We start from the raw sequence: 20,726 nt of genomic DNA, 5'->3' as shown, positions 1-20,726 counted from the left end.
GATCCCACAAGCTGTGCAACGTGGCCAAAAAAAAGACAAGACAGAGCAATCACCTAGATCCAAGGAGCTCTAGGATTCCAAAGAGGTTCTTAAGAAGAGCCTAGTGGAAGTGGCAGAAGGTGCCCAGCAGCTGGGCTCTGGTCCCTACCTCCTTCCCTCACTCAAAGAGACATCACTGCTCTCCTTGCTTGGGTATTATTGTCTGAGTCAGATTCCCTTGGAGAAAAAGCTTCCAAGGCTAAACACAGCTTGAAAAGCATTGACCTATGGAATCGCCAAGGTTCCTTCCAGTCTGGACACTCTACTGTCTAAATTCCGGGAAAATCGCTCCTTATCTTTTCCCTAAGGATTTATTTCCAAGAGAAAGAAAACCATAGCTTCCTTTGGTGTTTACTAGTGTCTCCTTGCAAATGGAGAAATCTTCCTGTTGTCTGACCTATATATATTTTACTGCAAATTGAACCAATTCCCTCCTATTCTACTTTTGAATGGTGGCAGACATTAAAACCAGAGACCTCTAAGCTTTTGTGAAAAGCGCTTTATTGGGCTTCATTTGGAAGGTAACTTATCAAGTCTCTTAGCCACTTCTGGGACTGAGCTGATTAATGTGGTTTGTTTCATTAACTACCTCACAGATTGTTTTTAATCTCATTTTCTCTTTTCCCTCCCTGTTGCTGGATTCAACCACAGGCGTAGCTCAACTGTGAGGAAACAGGTAAGGGCCCAGCAAGAGGCAGGCTTGTCTGGCGTGAAATGGTTAGATCCCAGATATTTATGGAACTCCAGTGTGGATGGGACAGACACTTTTCTGACTTCATGCTTACATTTGGAATGTACCATTTAGTCATAGTATGTTTAATATTACGGCAACTTCATCAAATTAGTGAGGGGGGCAGGGACTCGTTCCTCTCCTCTCTAGTCGTTTATGCTCTTACATGCTAGAGGTCTGGTTTGACTGTGGCGGACTGTGCCAGAACTATCTTTGGTGCTACTTCTCTAGGAGACCGTGAAAGAGGCCTCACACTTCATACATGGATACCAATATGACAGTAACTCACAGCATCTAATCACCTAGACCAAGTTTGCAGGTTTTTGTTTGTTTCTGGTGGCATGGTCATCTTAGATGTATTTCTAAGGCATACTAAAAATGTAAAGATAAGTCTGGTCTAGGAATGATAAGCAAGAGACATTGAGCTCTGCAATTATGTGCATTATCTTCAGAGTTGTATTCAAATCTGACACTGAGCTGTAAGCAACCAGCTCTCATGACCCACCTTAGGAGGGATCTTAGCTCGGCATGGGCAGTCCACATCAGTGGATAATCTAAACAGCACTTATGCTTGTTTAAAAAAAATTAATTGACGGGTTTTTTTCTTTTTTTTTTGCAGTTGCAAATTGGACTTCCTAATTATACTTTATGGCAAATACTAAAATGGTTTTGTATCCCCTAAGCTCATACCAGCTATGCAGCAGGCAGTTAGCAGAGAGGGGGTGGAGAGAGCTCAGAAATGTCTTTGTGTCTACTCAGGGGAAAGCTGATCCAGCCTTTAAAAAATCATTTTGGGTAATTCACAGTGGCTGTAGCCGCAGGGAGTTAATGGAATGGAGAGGGCACATGGTTTCTGCGATGGTGGTAGCCCCTGCAGGGTCTTCAGCTGATCTCACTCCTTCAGCTGGCTGGGCAGTCCAGCTGGGGAAATTGATAACATAGCCCGCACTTGTCTTAGCTTTGCTGTCACTAATTTTTTTCCCTTCTCTATTTTGGATCTTCTTTTAATGAGAACACCATCAGATGCAATTACGCATTTTTTAAATTATAAAGATGTCATTGCAGTTCTCTTTCCTCTATTCCTCTTCTTTGTTTCTGCTTCCCCTTTCTTTCATAATTTCAGTTAAAACTAGAGAGGAACAGTGTGCCTCCCCGGGATCATTTATTACATTTAAAATTAATAGGTGGATATCTTAAAGAGGGAGCAATGTTTTTTATCCCACCCCCCTTCGAAAATAAGAACAGGATTGACCTTGAAGTTTGTTCCTTTCAGTTCCTGGGCTGAAATTGAGCCTCCTACATATAGATGGAGCCTGGGTGCGACCACTCTGGCTGCAGGAGTGCCAAAGGCCACGGTTTGGCAGGTGATCTGTGTCCCTGGTTGGGCTCATAATCAGAAAAGAACTGCTCCCATCTGGTTTTCATCCTGCTGTGCCTAGGCAGTTGCAAGCAAAGCATATTTGCCAGGTGCTAGATTTGTGTAAGAGTTCCAGCATGCACCAGAAACCCCAATCAAGTAAAGACCTTATTTTCATTCACTTTTTTTCCAGCAGCTCAGATCTAATGGTGGATCAGTGAAGAGTTTTTCTAAGATAGTCAGAAAGGTAAATAGTGAGTAATTTGGAAGAGGAGTAATCACGTATACATAACCAGGAAATAAAATTTGTTTGGTTGTTTATGGCAAATCAGCCAAACAAGAGGAAGAGCTGTGTAACTTTTGCTTTTGAGTCTACCCAATGCGTTCCAATCATTTTTGACCCTAGCAAAGCCTAGGTTCAGACCATCTGACTGTCCTTCAAAAAGAGATGCCTCAACTGCTGCTTCCAAGCATTGCCTGCTCCCGTCAAGCCCAGAATTTTCTCATTCCTATTACTTCCGTATCTTCTTTGCTGGCCCATCTTTCTCTGTTCCTCGAAATGTAAGCATTTCCCCAAGGCTTGGTCCTCTTTTGACTTCCCTCCATATTCTTTCCCTTGTCACTTGCGTTGCCTTGGATGATTCTGTCTCTTTTCTCTCCTTCCCAAAGCGTCCACTTGTTCTGTAACGTTGTCGTTCTGAGTCTTTGGATCTAACTCCTAACTGATGGGCAGGACGTTGATGCTCAAGAGTTGCGGTGGCAACTCCTACCCTCAGCATCCATCTCCTCACCTTCCCACCACGTTTTCGGTTCCTTAGCACCTCCCCTTACTTCTCGACTCTTATGGAGACCCTCTATTCTTCACAATCCCTGAAGCCCCACATCTTATCTTTGATGCCTCTGTTTTCCTTATTACCCACATCTAATCAGGGGTCAAGACTTGTATTTTCTCCCTGGTGAAAACGTAAACCTAACAAATGTAACAAAGATCAGTACCTGGCAAAAATCCTAACTCTCTCATGTGTGAGAAATTCTGCCAAACAATGGCATATTTAGACATTATCTAGCCACCTTCTTGATTGCTTTCCACTGCAAATCACTGGACCCCTGCTGTACTATCTCTTCCAAGTTATGTCTGCTACTTTTCTCCCTCCACTTTTGGTTTAAAGTTCCTTTAATCTGATTGAATGGGGATTTGACTCGATCGTCCTTCAAGGGCCCTTCCAACCCTGGGGTTAAATGACCAAAAATATTATGAACAAAAGAATTAAACTGACATGGATTCTAACACTGGAGGAGGGAAGGAGAGAGGAAGAAAGGGAGAGACAGACACTGAATAAGAACACACATAGACACTGCTCGGTCAGTTGTATGCAAGATCTATGGTGAAGTGAGGGTCTTCACCAGGGCACGTCCTGGGGAAATGGATTCACTCGGAGCTCAGAAACATTACAAGGAGAGAGTCAGAGCCCTCATGACTTTTTGTCCTTGTAATGTCCTTTGTCCTTTGTTTTCACTGGACTCTGACTTAAGCTCCACTGGAGCATTGGGGACTAGGAAAATACTCCTCTGCAGTAGGACAGGTCATCTCTGGCCCACTCTTGTCTGCCACAGATTATCCTCTGGGCCACTTCTGGTAACCATGAACATGCAGGTTAATGTCTTTGATGCTTTACTTTCTGCAACCCTGCATGCTTCCCTTTAGCTATCATTGATATTCCTTTTACCACAAGTTGAGGCAGAATTTTGCACTCACGTAACTTATTGAAACCATAACCTGTGAGCTTCCCAACCTGCTTCCCTCTGGGTCTTAGGACCAGAAAAACTTTACAAACCCTCATATCACTGTCCTCATTATCACTGCTACTACTGTTTGTAAATGAAAAGTATAATAACAATGTTTGTAAACATAAAAAGACCTCCAAAAAATTAAGTTTGGGGTTTTTTTTTATAGTGGAACCCAGTTTCTTCATTAATGTAAGGAAGAGCTGAAAAAGATTCTTCCTCTGAGACCAGCCTAGACTGACTGGTAGAATTTACTGATGGCAACAAGAAGGCAGACACTGGCTACTGAAGCTGGAGAGCTGGAGGAAGCAGACGGGTCTGGGGGTCATGAGACGAGCATTTGGGTCTCTGAGACCCTCCTGACTCCAGCTGCACTTTGGTACACAGTACGTCCTCTGGCAGCATCCTGGCTTTCCAGCAAGCTCAGGAGCTGGAGGCCACGCCAGCTCTTCTCTCAGCCTGGCATCTTCATGGGACCCAGCTGCTTCCCTATTAGTGGCCAAACCGCCAGCTACAGTTGAAAATTTAGAGCCGGGGGAGAGGCACAAACCAACCTGTGAAATGAGCAGAAGCCACAGGACCCATCCTACTGGAGAGCCCAGTCTCTGTCCTGAACATCTAAAGCCCTTTCTAACTAGGACTAAGGTCACTCTGCCTGGTCCCTTCCTTCCCTGTAACTGAGTGGTTGTGCGTTTAGATGCACTAGAAAACCCTACTGGTTTTCAGTAATATTTGGTATTCACACCTGACTATGTTTGCCAAGCTCCTAGGACGCAGTATGGGTGGCAGTGAGATGCTCAGTCTCAGGGGGAGACTGCCTGGTTTTGAATCCTGGCTCTTCTACTTAGCAGCTGGGTCACCATAAGCAGCTATTTCACCTTGCTAAGCCTTCATTTCCTCACTTGTCAAATGAGGATAATAATAATACACATCCCATAGGGTTGTTACCAGGACCAATCCATCTAAAGCACTTAATATATGACCCAACACCTCTATAAATTCTTTTGTAAATGGTAAGCAGTGTGTTCATGTGCCAATAGGAACTGTTACTCTCCTCACCACCAATCCCCCTCCCCAGTTAGTACATACCAAATTAAGGCCAAAAGAAGTTAAATAAATGGCAGGATTGTAGAGCAAAAATGGCAGAGCAAAGATTGATATCTGGGAGGCCTGCTGCTTAAGTTAGTACCAATTAGTTTCCACTATTTCCAAGAGTTAGGTTTTTTTCTTTCTTGCCTTTTATGCCAAACAAACCTCCTCTCTGCTGCTCCCATTGATTCATTCTGCTACCTTCCACTGATATTAATTGAGCACCTGCTATGTGAGAGCATCATGGCCAGAGATGGACACCAAGAATTAACATAGGATCTGCCCTGTGGAACTCGAGCTCCAATGGTGACAAATGCAAACAAATATTCATACCCACACAATTAAGTCACAGTCAGGCTGTGAAGGCCAAGTACAACGTGCTGAGACCCCGTAGACAGGGGTTCTGATCTCATCTGGGGAGTCTGGGAAAGCATCCCTGGGGGTGGGGGTCCAGGGTGAGGGGAGCATTCCAGCAGCTCACGCAAAGCCATGAGCAAAGGAGGACTTACTGAGGAGCAGAAGGAGACAAAACTGGAGGCTAAGACAGGACCCCAGACACGCAAGGCTGCGTACAGAAAGTAACGAGGAGTCCTTGAAAGAGTTTAGCCTGGAGAGTAAACGATGGAATGTGCACTTTTAAAGATCACCTAACCAATATGAGGGAAGAAAAACTGGTTTGGAGGACGACAGGGATGGGAATGGAGATACTGGTGGATTGGACTGGGTTGGTGGCAGTAGAGATGGAGAGAAATAAATGGATTTAGGAGGCAAACTTGACAGAATATATGTATGTATTGATTGATTGTATGGCTGCGGCGGGGGGGGGACCGTGGGATAAAAATGATCAGTTTCATATAGGACGCACTGAATTTAAGACGTTGGTATGAGGCATTCCAAGTAGATGGTTGTGCATGTGCTTTGGAGCGTGGAGGCCAGGCTGGATGCTTCTTGTGGACCAGCCACTGATCCAGCTGAGACAAGTTCCACGTGGTTTTGGCTCATTTTCTCTGACCCTGGGCTGTCTCTCTTTGAAGATTCTAATGTTGTGTTTCTTTGGCTTTTTAGGATTCCAGCCAGGCAATTCCTTTGGTGGTAGAAAGCTGTATCCGGTTTATCAGCAGACACGGTAAGCAGGATTACAGCCTTGCCCATATTTGTGCAAGAACTGGGAAGAACTTCCAGGAATTCTTTATAGAGTAAGAATAGAGATTGACTTCCCATCCTGACATTCTCCAAAGAGGAATAAAATCTTATTTGTTCACATAATGTTTGCTACCTCAGAATGGCCACACCTAGACATTGAGAGAAAAATATCATGTATTTTTGACCCCCAGGTGCCTGAGCCACTTACCACACTCCCTTTTCTAGCTTAGAGTGAGTTTTTTGTTTGTTTGTTTGTTTGTCTTTTGCGGTACACGGGCCTCTCGCTGTTGTGGCCTCTCCTGTTGCGGAGCACAGGCTCCAGACGCGCAGGCTTAGCAGCCATGGCTCACGGGCCCAGCCGCTCCGCAGCATGTGGGATCTTCCCGGACCGCAGGCAGACTCTCAACCACTGCGCCACCAGGGAAGCCCACAGAGTGTGTTTTAAATTATAGCTGTTATGTGAGTAAGTCTAGCTGGTCCAGTGTGGTGACGCTAGTTTCACCATTACTCACCGTCTTTGCCCATGTTGGTATCTCCCACTGCATAGCCTGGACCTTTGTTGTCACATTGGCTTTCTGCAGCAGACTGCTTTGAAAACAAGCTCCTTTTACAATATTGCATTGACTCCTGGTAATATTCAGTTTTTGTTCTGGTTTGGTCTCACTGTTTAGGGCATCTCCAGAGCTCAGTTGGTAGCTACTCTTAAGGTTGTAGCCAACATTTGAGAGTCTGGCAGGGCTGGCTCCTTCTCAACTAAGTCACGCTGTCTTCTGCTTGGATGACGCTGAATCTCATAAATCCATTCCTCACCAGCTCCTAGGCTGGTTGGACAGAATTTAGGGAAAGAGGTGAATTGAGTCTTCCAAGTGTAAGAGTGTTTAGAAAACACAGATATCTGAGTAAGCACCATGAAGATTTCTAGGAACTGGGCATCAGAAATTGTTCTTAGATGTTATCCTGCCTAGTTATAAGAAAAGTGACAGAATGACCTTCTTGGCGCTAAGGAGGTATGTAGATGATCACTGGTCTCAATTCAGAAGCAGCCGTTCTCTCCCTTCCTCCTTCCTCCCAATAAACTGGGGCATTGCTTGGGTTTATTTTTGGAATAATAATTGCATGAGCATGTTTACAACTTATGCCATTCCAATCAGCTACAAATTTTTCATTGTATTTCCATCCACCAGAAGTAACAGCATTGTACAGCACTATTGAACAGTCAGTAAATATTTATCAAGCCCCTGATCGGTGCTGAGCACCATGCATTGCCAAATAGGAAAACAAAAACAGGGGTAACCCTGTCTTTACCTGGTTTTAAGACGCAGTTGGGAGAAAATAAATAAGCAAGTAAAAAGTTAAATAAAAAGAGATAAGCTATAGTAATTCGGAATAGCAGTATAAGAAATTTCACAAGATGGTAATGATTAATAGTCAAGCAGTTGGCAAAGATAAGTCCAAACTGAGTTCAGGGGAGGAAGAATTATCTGTGCCTAAAGGACAATAGGAACAAGAGAGTCTGAACTCGGATTCTCTCATCCATACATTCTGTTCATTCATTCATTCAGCAAGCACACATCTTCCTATGATAGGGTTATATCCCGATCAACCCATCGTAAGTTGAAAATATCTAAAGTCAAAAATGCATTTCATACACCTAACCTGCAAGTCTTATACACAAACATGTATAGCTTAGCCTAGCCTACCTTAAACATGCTTAGGACACATATATTAGCCTACGGTTGGGTAAAATCATGTAACATAAAGCCAGTTTTATAATAAAGTGTTGAATGTCTCGTGTAATTTATTGAATACTGAGTGAAAAACAGAGTGGTTATCTGGGTACAGAATGATTGTAAGTGTATCGTCTGTTTACCCTCGTGTCTGCATGGCTGGCTGGGAGCTGCAGCCCATGACTGCTGCCCAGCGTCACAGAGAGTACTATACCACGTATCAATAGCCCAGGAAAGATCAAAATTCCAAGTACAGATTCTACTGAATGTGTATCGCTTTTGTACCATCGTAAAGTCGAAAAGTCTTAAGTCAAACCATTGTAAGTTGAGGACCGTCTGTGTGTATATTGATTGTGCATTGTGTACCAAGAAAAAGTTCCTGTGTTCATGAACCTTACTTTCTACTAAAGGACCAATAAATAGATGATCAGTTGATAAACAAATTAATATATATCAGGTGTTGGTGAGTGTCATGAAGAAAAATAAAGCAAGGTGAGGAGATGGAGAATGGAGAGGGGATACTGTTCTAGGTGGATTGTTCAGGGAAACTCTTAGGTCACCCAAGAAGGTGACATTTGCCATCCTGAAGGAAGTCAGGGAGTGAGCCACATGGGTATCTGGGGAAGAGTGTTCTGGGGAGAGAAAACATCACATGCAGAGATCCTTGGCATATGCAAGGACCAGCACGCGGGATACCCGTGCGGCTGGAGCAGAGTTAGTGGAGAAGAGAGTGGCAGGAGATGAAGCCAGAGGCCAGGCTCTTAGAGTTTTGTCGACTAAGGTAGGTGTTTGGATTTTATTCTAAGCGAGTGGGATGCTGTTGGAGAATTTATGAACAGGGAGTGATCTTTCTAAAGGATTCCAGGCTGCTGTGTAGAGATAAGACCATAGGAGGAAATAGGAGGCTGCTGCAGTAGCCCAGGGAAGACATGGCATAGGGTGTCAGCCGTGGAGTTGTTGAGAAGTGGATGCGTTCTGGATATCGTGGCTTGAATGTACCTGTCCCTGCCCCTGTACAGGCACAGTACATGAGGAGACCAAAACTTAGCATATTTCTGTGGTAAGGCTCTGGGGAAACAGGTATGCTCACATATTGCTGATGGGAATGCAAACCCATACAACCCTTTTGGAGGGGAATTTGGCAACATCTAACAAAACTACATATGCACTAATCTGATCCAGCTGTCCTTCTAGGAATTTACCATGAAGATACACCTCCAAAATATGAAAGTACATTTGCACAAGTTATTTATTGCAGCCTCATTTGTAATTGCAAAATATTAGAAACAAAACAACCTAAATGCCATACATGGAAGAATAGATGAATAAACTATGGTATATGCACACAGTGGGAGAATATGCAGCTGCAAAAAAGAATGAGGAAGATGTCCATGAAATGATCTGGTGAGGTTGCCAGGATATATTGTCAAGTGGAAAAAAGCAAAGGGCAAAAGAGTATCTATAGCATGCTGCCTTTCATGTAAGAAAGAAGAGGGTATAAGAATATACATGTGCCTTGTCACTTCTGCAAGAAGAAATACAGGAAGGATGAATCCAGAAACTAATATTTGACTGGTTATTTACATGAATGGGTCAAAAAAGTGAAAAGAATGGGGGAATGAGAAATGGGAGAAGAGTGACATTTCTCTGAGTATTCCTTTTTGTGTAATTTTGACTTTTAGAACTACATGGGTGTTTTCCATACTCAAAAGATAAATAAACAAATATATAAAACAAAGATGTGGGTAAAACTCCAAATGGAATACAAAAGGTAACAAATAAACCTAACTGTATTACAGACGAATAACATAGGCACACTGAGGAGATGAGGAAGAAAATAATCTAAGTTTCTTTGAAAAACAGTATCTTGATTATATACTATAAGTCTAACAACAAAAAGAACTGTAAAATAATGCACAGTAGTCGATAATTGTTTTTATCACAGGGTGGTGAGCCAGCAATTCTGAAGCCATTTTATGTGTAAATATTATAAGATGAAGCAAATAAATATATTGTTGATTTAAAGAAGAAAAAAAACCTTAGTCTGTAGTAGCTGTTCAAAAAATATTTGTTCAGGGAATCCCCTGGTGTCCAGTGGTTAGGACTCCACGCTTCCACGACAGCGGGCAGAGGTCCAATCCCTGGTCAGGGAACTAAGATCCCGAAAGCCGTGTGGTATGTCCAAAAAAAAAAATTGTTCAGCAAATTGAATTTTTTCCCCCAGATAGGGACTTAAGGTATTCCTGAACTCCCTAAAGATGGTGGATAAAATGTTTGTATATGTGCATTTAATGGGGATAGGGTCCATAAATTTTGTCAGTTCCCAAAACATCTGTGGCCCACCAACTGCCAAAATTTGCACATCATTACTATCTTCATGTTCCCTTGGAGGTAGATGTTCTAGTCCCCATTATATAGATGAGAAAGCTGAGGCTCACGTGTAAATGGTGGGTCCGGGTGATCCAGGAAGACTTAAATGAAGAGAAGGGATGTGAGGAACAACTGAGACTCAATCAGGATGGAAAAACCCCACCATTTCCATGAGGAAGGGAGCAGAGACACGTGAGCAAGAGGTGGTGGTGTGGCAATCATTTCAAGACTTCTCTAGCAGAGCAACTCTGGGCAACAGCTGGATCCAGCGCAAAATGGACAGTTTTGTGCCGTTTCCAAATAACTTACCCAAGTCTGACTGGCTTTATATTTTTATGTTAGTGAGCACTAAGGAAAAATGAGAAAGGTCATGCACGTGTCAGCTTGGTTATGTGAGGCCTTACCTGCGTTATAATAAAAAACCAAGTGCTTTTCTCCTTCACTTTCTGGAAACCGACCATTTATTAATGTTCCTACTTTCAGAATCATCAGATTAGACACTCTAAAGATTCTATCTGTTGAGCAAGAGCACATGTTGGCCCTTCTAAAGCTTCGGTTCTCGAGGGGAAATGGAAACCAGACAGAAAGGGACCTCGGTGTGCCTCAGGCCTGCTGCCTGGTTTCCAATAAGCTCTCCTCTGATTTCTTCTTGTTCTGGGCCCGTGGGCCAAATTGGCTTGTCCTTGATGTCTAATCTACCAAAAAGTACTGAGATGATCCTCTCTCAGCAAACTGTTGGCTGCACGCATGAGACTGAGTAGCCTGGTCCCTGAGATGACAGTTCCTTATATTATACTGTGTTTCCGACGAGTCGCTGAGTAGGTGACTGTTTCTGTGAGAAACCTGCTGTTTACATTCTTTGTTTATACGGCATTACCTGGCTGTTACACCCCATTGGTGACTAATATGGTAGTTACATTGGGGTCTTAACATTGCCTGCCATTCTGTGAGGGATATTCTGGAGATTCCCCTAGAGGAACAGACAACTTAAGCCCTATTACAAGCCAGGTAATTAAATTCCCCCGCTTACTTCTTACTATTGCTACAGTTGGATTCGGGATTCAGTCCTGGCCTGTGTGGTTTACTGCAAAGGTCTAGCTGGTAGAATCCAGTCACCACCACCACACGACCCCCATCAAGAGGGGAGTCCTAAAACAGTGGACAAAATGTAGCATTATTCTGTTTTGTTTTCCAAAGAAGAAATTTGTTTGAGATTCAAAAATGTTGATGGATCGTGCTGTAACAGAGGGACTTTGACAAAATGCCCAAGTTTGAGCCACGGTGCTCTTGAGAAAAACTGGACAGGCCTGATATGATAAAAGATGCTAGCTCAGTCCAGCCCCTGGGCTCATGCTTCCTGGATCCCTCCCCAGTTCTGAGTTGCATGTGGGGTGCTCTCTGTGAGCCGTATCCACCGTCAGGCTGACAAATGGGATCCCCCACCCTCTGCGCTTTCCCTCCAATAGGACTCACAAGCCTGGCATTGAGGAAGGAGTACATGATTGCAGTCAGAAGGCCTGGGCCCCTGGATCTGGTTCTTATCACCTGTATAACCTAATGCTGGTCATCCCTTATCAATCCCCTCACCTAGAAAATGGGCTTGCTGGTAACCCCTGCTTTATGTGGCTATAAGCACAGAAGCAATCACCACACATGCATTAACTTTCTATTATTATTTTTACCCTAACAAACTTCAAAAAGACATCGTTTTCATGCACATTATTCTAGTGTGGCATTGAGGCATGTTGCCTTTAGAGTCAAACTGCAGTCAAGGACCAGTGGCTGGCACAGTGCCTGCAATGCTGTCTGTTGACTGACCACTTGTCTTTTCATGTCCTCCCTTTTTCTTTCTTTCTCTTTTTTTTTTTTTAATTTTACATTGGAATATAGTTGATTTACAATGTACCAGTCCACGGCCTGTTAGGAACTGGGCCGCACAGCAGGAGGTGAGCGGCGGGCGAGCAAGCGAAGCTTCATCTGCCGCTCCGCATTGCTCCCCATCGCTCGCATTACCGCCTGAACCATTCTGCCCACCCCCACCCACCATCCATGGAAAAATTGTCTTCCACAAAACTGGTCCCTGGTGCCAAAGAGGTTGGGGACCACTGTTGTAAATAATGCTGCAATGAACATTGGGGTACATGCCTCTTCTCGAATTATGGCTTTCTCCAGATATATGCCCAGGAGTGGGATTGCTGGATCATATGGTAATTCTATTTTTAGTTTTTTAAGGAACCTCCGTACTGTTCTCCATAGTGGTTGTACCAATTTATGTCCTCCCTTTTTCATAAGTAGTGAAAGCATTGTCCTCTAGAACAGCCGAACAGTGTTAGAACAGCTAAAGCACTAAGTATGATCTCAGACCCTATGAAACTCTGGTGGTGTGTAATGGCTTGCCTGCCATGCCCCCAAATCTCATCCCTGACCCTTAGGGATAAGCAGGTGCCAGGAATCACTTCCCTACTTTGTAGCTGGGGACAGAGAAGCAAAGGCTGGAGAAGGAGCCTGCCTCATAGACTCTGTCAGAATCAGAAATGGTGTAGACATCTCTTCCCTTAAGTCTCTGACTCGGTGCTTTCTTTAGGCCAATGCCTCATATTCATTCCAGTGACTTTTCCACCATCCTTGTATAGACTTCCTCCTCTGGCCTGAAGAAGAGAGACAGGATGCTTAAATACACACTGGCTGAGGGAGACAGACACTCAACTAGGCTTGGAGCCATGGTGGTGAATTTGCTTTTTTGTCTCCTTGATCACTTTCCCCTGTCTTCCTAGGACTACAGCATGAGGGAATCTTCCGAGTGTCAGGATCGCAGGTGGAAGTGAATGACATCAAAAACGCCTTTGAGAGAGGTGAGGAAACAGCCTGAAAGATAAGACCAAATGTTTGCCAGCCCCCCAGGATACTAGCTCCGCGCTTTCTCTCTGAGAGGTACCCAGAGGTTAGCAAGCCAGTTTGCCTCCGTCTTCAGCCCAGCACCTACTGTCTTGTAGACATCCCCCCACCCCTACCCAGAGATGCAGGGAGGTGCCAGGGTACATCCCAGTTTCCTCCTTCTCAGCCCCATTCATCCTGCCCCTCTCCTCCAGATGATCTACCCAAACCCAAGAAGTTAACTATGATATCTGGGCAGTTTATGGCTGTATCCAGAACCCTTGGTGGCAGAGCGAATGCACCTGTTCATCTTAGCCCATTTATTATCTTGTGGCTATTAAGGTAATGGACAAGCTTTGGCAATTTCCGTCACTGAAATGGATATATATAGTTTCAATTTGAGGTTGGTCCTATCATTAAATCTAATTACATCTGATATGAAATTTTCCATAGGGAACTCCAGTATGATTGTTCTCCTGTAAGTAGGTGTGCTTTGTTACAGGCCAAGAGGAGAGAGAGCTAATCAGAGGGGCTGGCCTCCCTGGCCTCATTTCCCTCCCCTAGGGGCTCAGTCCCAGCCTGGTTTCATGATCTCATGAGAGAGCCAATTGCTGTGTCCCATCCCCAGCCCAGAGGGAATGTCCCTGAACCAGTCTGGCACAAGCAAATTTATGTAATGGACTTTTGTGCCCCTCCTCTGGCCCCGGGGCCCCTGAGCCTAAGCAGTCTTTGCTTTTGCTAGTCCCTGGTTGCCGTACTCATGGCCAACATGCTGGGCAGAAAGCTGATGGACTGTAATGAAGATTTGAATAGGCCACTCCTTCTCCACCACCTCTGCTTCATCCTGTTTGTTTTTACCTCTCTCACTCTCTCTTTCCTTTTTGGGGGGATTGCTTATCCTTAGGAGAGGACCCCCTGGCTGGAGACCAGAATGACCATGACATGGACTCCATAGCTGGCGTCCTGAAGCTTTACTTCCGGGGGCTGGAACACCCTCTCTTCCCCAAGGACATCTTCCATGACCTAATGGCCTGCGTCAGTAAGTATCATCCTGGCCTCAGATTGGCTTCTGGGCCAGAGCGCCTCATAGCAACAGATAACAAATTTCCACAGGGTCTTTTTTTCTCATAAGCTTTCCAGTAATGTTTTCCTTTTTTCCTTTTCCTTGGTGAAGTTTCTCTTCCTTGTTTTCACTCCTTTATCCCCTAGTAGGGGAGGAAAAAGAATGACTTTTCAGGAAGAGTCTGGATCACAAGTCAGAACTCCTGGCTTTTTTCTTTCTGATTCACTTTAAACTCTGTTGCTTCGCTGGGCTTTATCTTTCTTCATTAAAATACATTTATGTTCATATATAAGACACAGTCCTTTTCAGCTATTAGAAGCTCATATATTAGTGCTTGTGCTTTTCATGATGCAAAGGGAGAATACATAAGTGTTACAAATATTTCCTGCTTGTTGCTTTAAATATGGCATGACTTACCTGTGAGATGTGTTAATATGTGTTCTTCTAGGAATAAAAGCCTCTGCACATTTAAAAGTAGTGATAGGATGTTTTCTCAGAGAGAGATAGTCCCTACTTGATCTTTAGATAAAGCAGGTATCTTAGAGGTTCTCTGCCTCTTACTCTAAAATTTAGGGCTTGAAAAGCTATTCCTGGCCATTTAGTTTAGATCATTATACTGGACCCCCCTCTCATTTGTTGTCCACGGAAACTTGGATTAGTATTAGGTCATTCTGGAAGCAGATGCCGTTGAAATGGTGGCTTCAGAGGCTGGAGGAGGCAATGCCTTTGAAATGGAGAAAAGTTTTTCTTCCCAGATCAACCAAGGTCTTCATCCCCCACCGCCCACCCCCGAGTTTCCAGTTTGATTCCTGAGCACTGTCCCTCTCTGTTATTCTGAGAGAGGGACCCAGAGCACTCAGGAAGCTAGCTCTCTTGTTTTATTGGTTTACTCACTATCTGTGGGAGTCCTAGTGGAAATGTGTTCTGTGGGTGACTGAATATATGCATCCCTCCTACCTTCATGTCTTTTTCCAGGGCTGGGCCTAGGTGGAATACCCTAAGTGGATGGGGGTTGCCAGGACAGTACAAGAGACCTTAGCTGCCCAATCCTCCCCTTGAGATCTGCTCCCGATCTAGTACCTCCCATTTCTTTTTCATGGAGAGACTCTCCTAGAAAATGACAGTATCCACATGGCACACCATGAAAGTGGGGAGGCGGGCCATGAGGGAAGCACAGGCCTAGGGCCGTACCTGGAATTAATCAGTCCACAGCACAAGAGTCAGGAAAGTTCTCTGGTTTTCTCCCCAGATATCACTGCTTACACAGGGGCCTGCCATTTCTTGCCTCTGGCCACATTCTCCTCATCCCCACTGCAGATAAGGGAGGGGGGAAGATAAGCCAGACTTGTCCAGGGGATGAGGTGATGCACGTGTGGAGTGGGCAGGACAGGACCTGCGCAGCCCCTCCCTCTCCCCACATGTAGGCCCTCCAAGGCTGGGTGTCGAGCAGTCACAGCAGTTTCTGGTCAGCTCCTTGCCTGTGGTATTGTAATAAGGGGGTGATAGATGCTCTGGGGAGCATCTCCAACCCCTTCAGTGCCCAAGGAGCATATATCTTAAGTCCTGACCCGCAGAAGGTTCTGGAGCCTGCATGCCCCATCACAACAGCCCCACCCCAAGGAGCCACAGAGATGGAGCTCCTTACACTGGCCCAGTGCTGTGTGGACTTGACCGGCTGCTCTCCATATTGCACCCGCTGCTAGTCAGAGCCTTCTGACCACTATTTCCTGGGATCTCAGTTACAGTGGAGGGTAACGCATGGCTTTTTTCTTTCAGCAATGGACAACCTGCAGGAGAGAGCTCTGCACATCCGGAAGGTCCTCCTGGTCCTGCCCAAAACCACTCTGATTATCATGAGATACCTCTTTGCCTTCCTCAACCAGTGAGTAGACTTTCCAGGGAGCAACTGATTGGGCCTTAGCTTCGGTCACTGGAAGTTTACGTAGGGACCTATGTTGATTCCTCCAGCCCAACAGATACTTACTGAACACCTGCTGTGTGCTGGGCACGGTCATAAGATGTAAGAATACATTGTGAAATAAGAGACAAAAACCTGGATACCATTTAGCTCATGTTCCAGCAGAGGACACAGACAATTACAGAAACATGAGGTAGTAATAAGTGCTTAGAAGAATAAGGAAGTGTAAGTTAAGGGATCGGGGCAGAGGTGAAAGAGGGAGAGACACTGCAGAGGGGCCTTCAGCAAAGGCCTCTCTGGGGAGACGGTGTGTAAGCAGCAGCCTAAATGAAGTGAAAGAAGGAGCCACGGGATGGTCAAGGTCATCAAGCCCCAAAGTCATGGCAACAATGAGTTTAGATTTGAAGAAGCCATTGGAAAGTTTTAAGCAGAAGAATGTTGTGATCTGATTTTTTAATATATTTTTAAAATCTGCTTCATGGAGAAGTTACCATAGAGTAATGTGGAGAGAAGCGGGAGAGACCTCACCAGAGGTTATTGTGCAGTCTCGGTCGGGAGTGGTGGTGGCTTAGACCAGAGAGGGAATGGTGGAGGGTGATGAGGGGTCAGGTGTAGGATCTATTTGGAATACAGCTTTGATAGGACCTGCTGACGGGTAGGATATAGAATGTGAGGAAAGAGAAAAATTCTACATTTTTGACATGAGCAGCAGGGAAGCCGTGATGCCATTTGTGAAGCTGGGGAAGACAAGATGTGGAAGAAGCAATCAGGACAAAGTGTTGATGTGGCCATGTTAACTTGAGGTACCCGTTAGCCCTCCAGGTGGAGAGTCTAAGTAGGCAGCTGAACATAGGAATTGGATGCTCAGGGAAGAAACCTGGAGCAGAGATACAGTGTGAGGTCATTGTGTACTGATGGTATTTAGCTGGTCAGCCAGGGAGTGAGTGTAGCTAGAAGAGAGGTCTGAGCATCAGAGGGGCCTTGGGCTTAGCCAGAGTATTTCTCCCTGTCTAAGCAGTGTGTCCTTGCCCAGGGCAGGCATGGAGGGCAGCAAAGACAACGAGCAAGGACATGCTTCTCCCCTTAGGCACCTCTGTCTTTCCACGTTGCTTTCACTGCAGCATCTCCCTCAACAGCCTAGGCCAAAGTCTATCAGTGGGCAACCCGAGGGCCAGATAAGGCCTATAGATGTGTTCCCTTTAAGTCCACTCTGTCTTGAAAACATTGAACCATTTCAATATTGGGAGATTTTACTTTTTAAAAAAATCTAGATTTCTAGCTTCTCTTGAAAGAATCACTAGGTCTAGCAGCATTGGATCTGCACGCCCACGCGGCCGCAGTTCCCTGTGGAGTACGGGCTGCTGCCTAGATGAGGCGGTCAGGCGCCCCCAGTTCACCACAGTCCCCAGCTCTCCCCGAAACTCCCCGATGCTGAGGCTGAATTCAGTTGCCGTTATCATCTCTCTGGCTTTATGGCTTTTCACTGAGTGGGGAAACATTTCTTTAGATCCATGTATCTATTTTTTTAAAAAAGGGAAAACAAAAAGTAGACCAAGGGGCTAGGGTGTTTTAGCTCATATTGCTTTGTGACAATGAAGACTCTTCCTAGTGGGTTGGTCCCTACTTCAAAGAAATACAAGTTCAGAGGCCGTCTCAGCCTCTGCTTACAGACCAGAGTCAGCCTGACCTTGAGGCATCTGGGCTAGCAGCCCCCTCCCGAGACCTTTCAGGGGCAACCACACTGTCCTCTAGCCCTGTTGCTGGCCCTGCAGAGTGACAGAGCGTCCTGGCCCAGCAGCCTGCTGCTTCCACGTGGCTGTGTCTGCACCATTCATTAGCCAAGCCCTGACTCAGCACCACAACTGCCTTTAGTTGAGAACCTCTCATGACTCACACAGCGTTTCACATGCTGCCCGTTTTAGGCAGACGGAAACTCTGGTAATGACTCTCAAGCCAGTCGGTCCCCTCAGGACCACCAGGCCTTGTCTCCCCTCATTGACCGATACCTGCCCTCAAAGAGCCTAGTCTGCTCCCGCAGAGCGAGGAACATGTCGGTCGTGGGTAAACAGGCAGGGGAGCAGGCAGGTCCTGGGGTGACTGTGTGTGTAAGCACAATGGCCTCATCCTGCCCACATTTTCTTCCTGCTAAGTGGAGGGGTGAGGGAGTTTGTGGGTGGGGAGAAACGGTAGAGGAAGCATCATAAGAGCTGGAGAGGGTGGCCACTGTCGAAGGAAACATGGAAAACTGCACCCATTCAAATGATGACTTTTGTTTTGTTTCACTTCTTTTTCTGGTTAAAAAATGATTAACTTGCTCATCAAAGTCTTTCACTGAAAAGATGCAGCATTAATAACCACAGTGTTTCCTAAAATAATAAATGGAGTGCAGGACACAGGCGATAGAGAAGACCACCTGCCTGCACAGGAAGGTGACAGGTGATAAGTATGCAGACTGGGCCCAGTCTGGAAACTCTGCCTGGGCCCAGACTTTTAGGACCCCTTTCCTTTGCTGTTACATGTCCTGACAGTGTGTACTTTATGTCTGGCTATTGTCTTTTTTGGGGTTGTACACATCCTCCATCTCAAGGAACGCCCAGAACTGAGATATATGTATGGAACTCCTCACACAGTGCACCAGTGCTGTGTGGACTTGACCTGGTTCCACATATATCTATATAGCTAGTGTTCAGTCCACTCCATGAACCTTGGGTACATGCCTGTCCAGTAGGCCTTGTTAATTGTTAATTATTAATGTTATCCTTTCTTAGCATCTGCATTGATGATCAATTGCTGTGTAATAAATTACCCTAAAACTTAGCAACTTCAAAACAATAAGCATTTATTTTTATGTCACAGTTTCTGTGGATCAGGAATCTAGGTGCAGCTTAGCTGGGGCCTCTGGCTCCAGGTTTCTTGAGGTTACAGTGAGTGTACTGGGGGCAGGGCTGTAGTTTCTTCTGAAGGCTCGACTGGGAAAGGATCCACGTGGTGTTGGCAGGATTCAGTCCCTTGCAGGTTGTTGGACTGAGGGCCTCCTTTCCTGGCTGGCTGTTGGTCAGAGGCCTCCATCAGTTCTGCACCACATGGGCCTCACCATAGAGCTGCTCGTGACATGGCAGCTGGCTTTGCTCCAAGCAAGTGAGTGACAGAGTGCCCAAGAGAGCAGCCAGTCTTTGTAACCTAATCTCAGAAGTTACATCCCATCACTTCTTCCATACTCCATTCACTAGAAGTGAGTCACTAAATCTAGCCCACACGCAAAGGGAGAGAACTACACAAGGGCATGAATACCAGTAGGCAGGGACCATAGGGTTCATTTTAGAGGCTGCCGGCCACAGCATCTGTACTACTCAGTGGGTTTTCACCCTGAAACAAAGTGCAGGTAGCTCCCCCTCACTGCCGCTGACTCTGCTGCTTGCCTTTTGAAACCTGATTTCTTCAGATGTCAAACAATACAGACTTTTAGTCTCTTGCTAATCAAGAGAGGTCCATAGACCAGCAGCATCAGCATCATCAGGGAGATTGTTAGAAATGCAGAATCTCAGTTCCTCCCCCACCCCACCCCCAATGACCCATGAATCAGAATCTGTATTTTGACAAAATCCCCTGATGAGTCATAGGCACATGAAGGTCCGAGAAGCATCACTCTACATCCTCAAATATTGCTCCATAATCTGAAAGAGGGAATTGGTGGTGCTTCTGTCACTGTTCAGGCACCTCAGCAGCTCTCCAGAAAAGCTGAGTCTTCCTCCAAACTTCACCATCTCAAGTGCCTCCCAGTTTGGAAAGATTCTGTCTGTGCTGCTCTTCTGACTTTCACAAGGAGTATTTTAGCTTCTGTATGAAAATGGACAAGTAGAATTGTGGCTGGATTGTCCTAGAGACTCACAGATGCTCATGTATTTATTCACTTATTTATTTAGCATGCATTTATTAAGCATTTACTGTGTGCTAGGCCCTGTTTCAGTTGCTGGATATCTAAGATTGCACCAAACAGTCAAGGTCTCTGCCCTCATGGAGCCTACATAGCACATAGAACTGGAGGAAGACAGGCAAAACTGATAAGAACACATGTCATGGGACTTCCCTGGTGGCACAGTGGTTAAGAATCCACCTGCCAATGCAGGGGACACGGGTTCAAGCCCTGGTCCGGGAAGACCCCTCATGCCATGGAGCAACTAAGCCCATGAGCCACAACTACTGAGTCTGTGCTCTGGAGCCCGCGAGCCACAACTACTGAGCCCACACGCCTAGAGCCCGTGCCCTGCAAGAAGAGAAACCAACGCAATGAGAAGCCCGCTCACCACAATGAAGAGTAGCCCCTGCTCACCACAACTAGAGAAAGCCTGCACACAGCAGTGAAGACCCAGCACAGCCAAAAAGAAAGAAATTAATTTGAAAAAAAAAGAGGCTTCCCTGGTGGCGCAGAGGTTGAGAGTCTGCCTGCCGATGCAAGGGACACGGGTTCGTGCCCCGGTCCGGGAGGATCCCACATGCCACGGAGCGGCTGGGCCTGTGAGCCATGGCCGCTGAGCCTGCAAGTCCAGAGCCTGTGCTCCGCAACGGGAGAGGCCACAACAGTGAGAGGCCTGCGTACCACAAAAAAAAAAAAAAAGAAGAGCATATGTCAT

At 45.6% G+C, this 20,726-nt stretch overlaps 1 protein-coding gene across 5 annotated transcripts in view; it reads left to right on the top strand.

Moving 5' to 3' along the window:
• Positions 1-20,726, top strand: part of SRGAP2 (SLIT-ROBO Rho GTPase activating protein 2) — a 238,017-nt gene that overhangs the window by 194,723 nt on the left and 22,568 nt on the right. For all 5 annotated transcript variants that reach the window (XM_059995823.1, XM_059995807.1, XM_059995813.1 and 2 more), the window contains exons 13-17: positions 691-715; positions 6,066-6,126; positions 13,015-13,092; positions 14,019-14,153; positions 15,954-16,059. In XM_059995823.1, coding sequence (XP_059851806.1) covers positions 691-715; positions 6,066-6,126; positions 13,015-13,092; positions 14,019-14,153; positions 15,954-16,059 — 405 coding nt within the window. The remainder of the gene's footprint in view (positions 1-690; positions 716-6,065; positions 6,127-13,014; positions 13,093-14,018; positions 14,154-15,953; positions 16,060-20,726) is intronic.

The sequence above is a fragment of the Delphinus delphis genome, chromosome 1 (genome assembly GCF_949987515.2).
Source record: "Delphinus delphis chromosome 1, mDelDel1.2, whole genome shotgun sequence".
Taxonomy (NCBI): domain Eukaryota; kingdom Metazoa; phylum Chordata; class Mammalia; order Artiodactyla; family Delphinidae; genus Delphinus; species Delphinus delphis.
The sequence above is the reverse complement of the archived record's forward strand: the minus strand, read 5'-3'. Positions and strand labels throughout refer to the sequence as shown.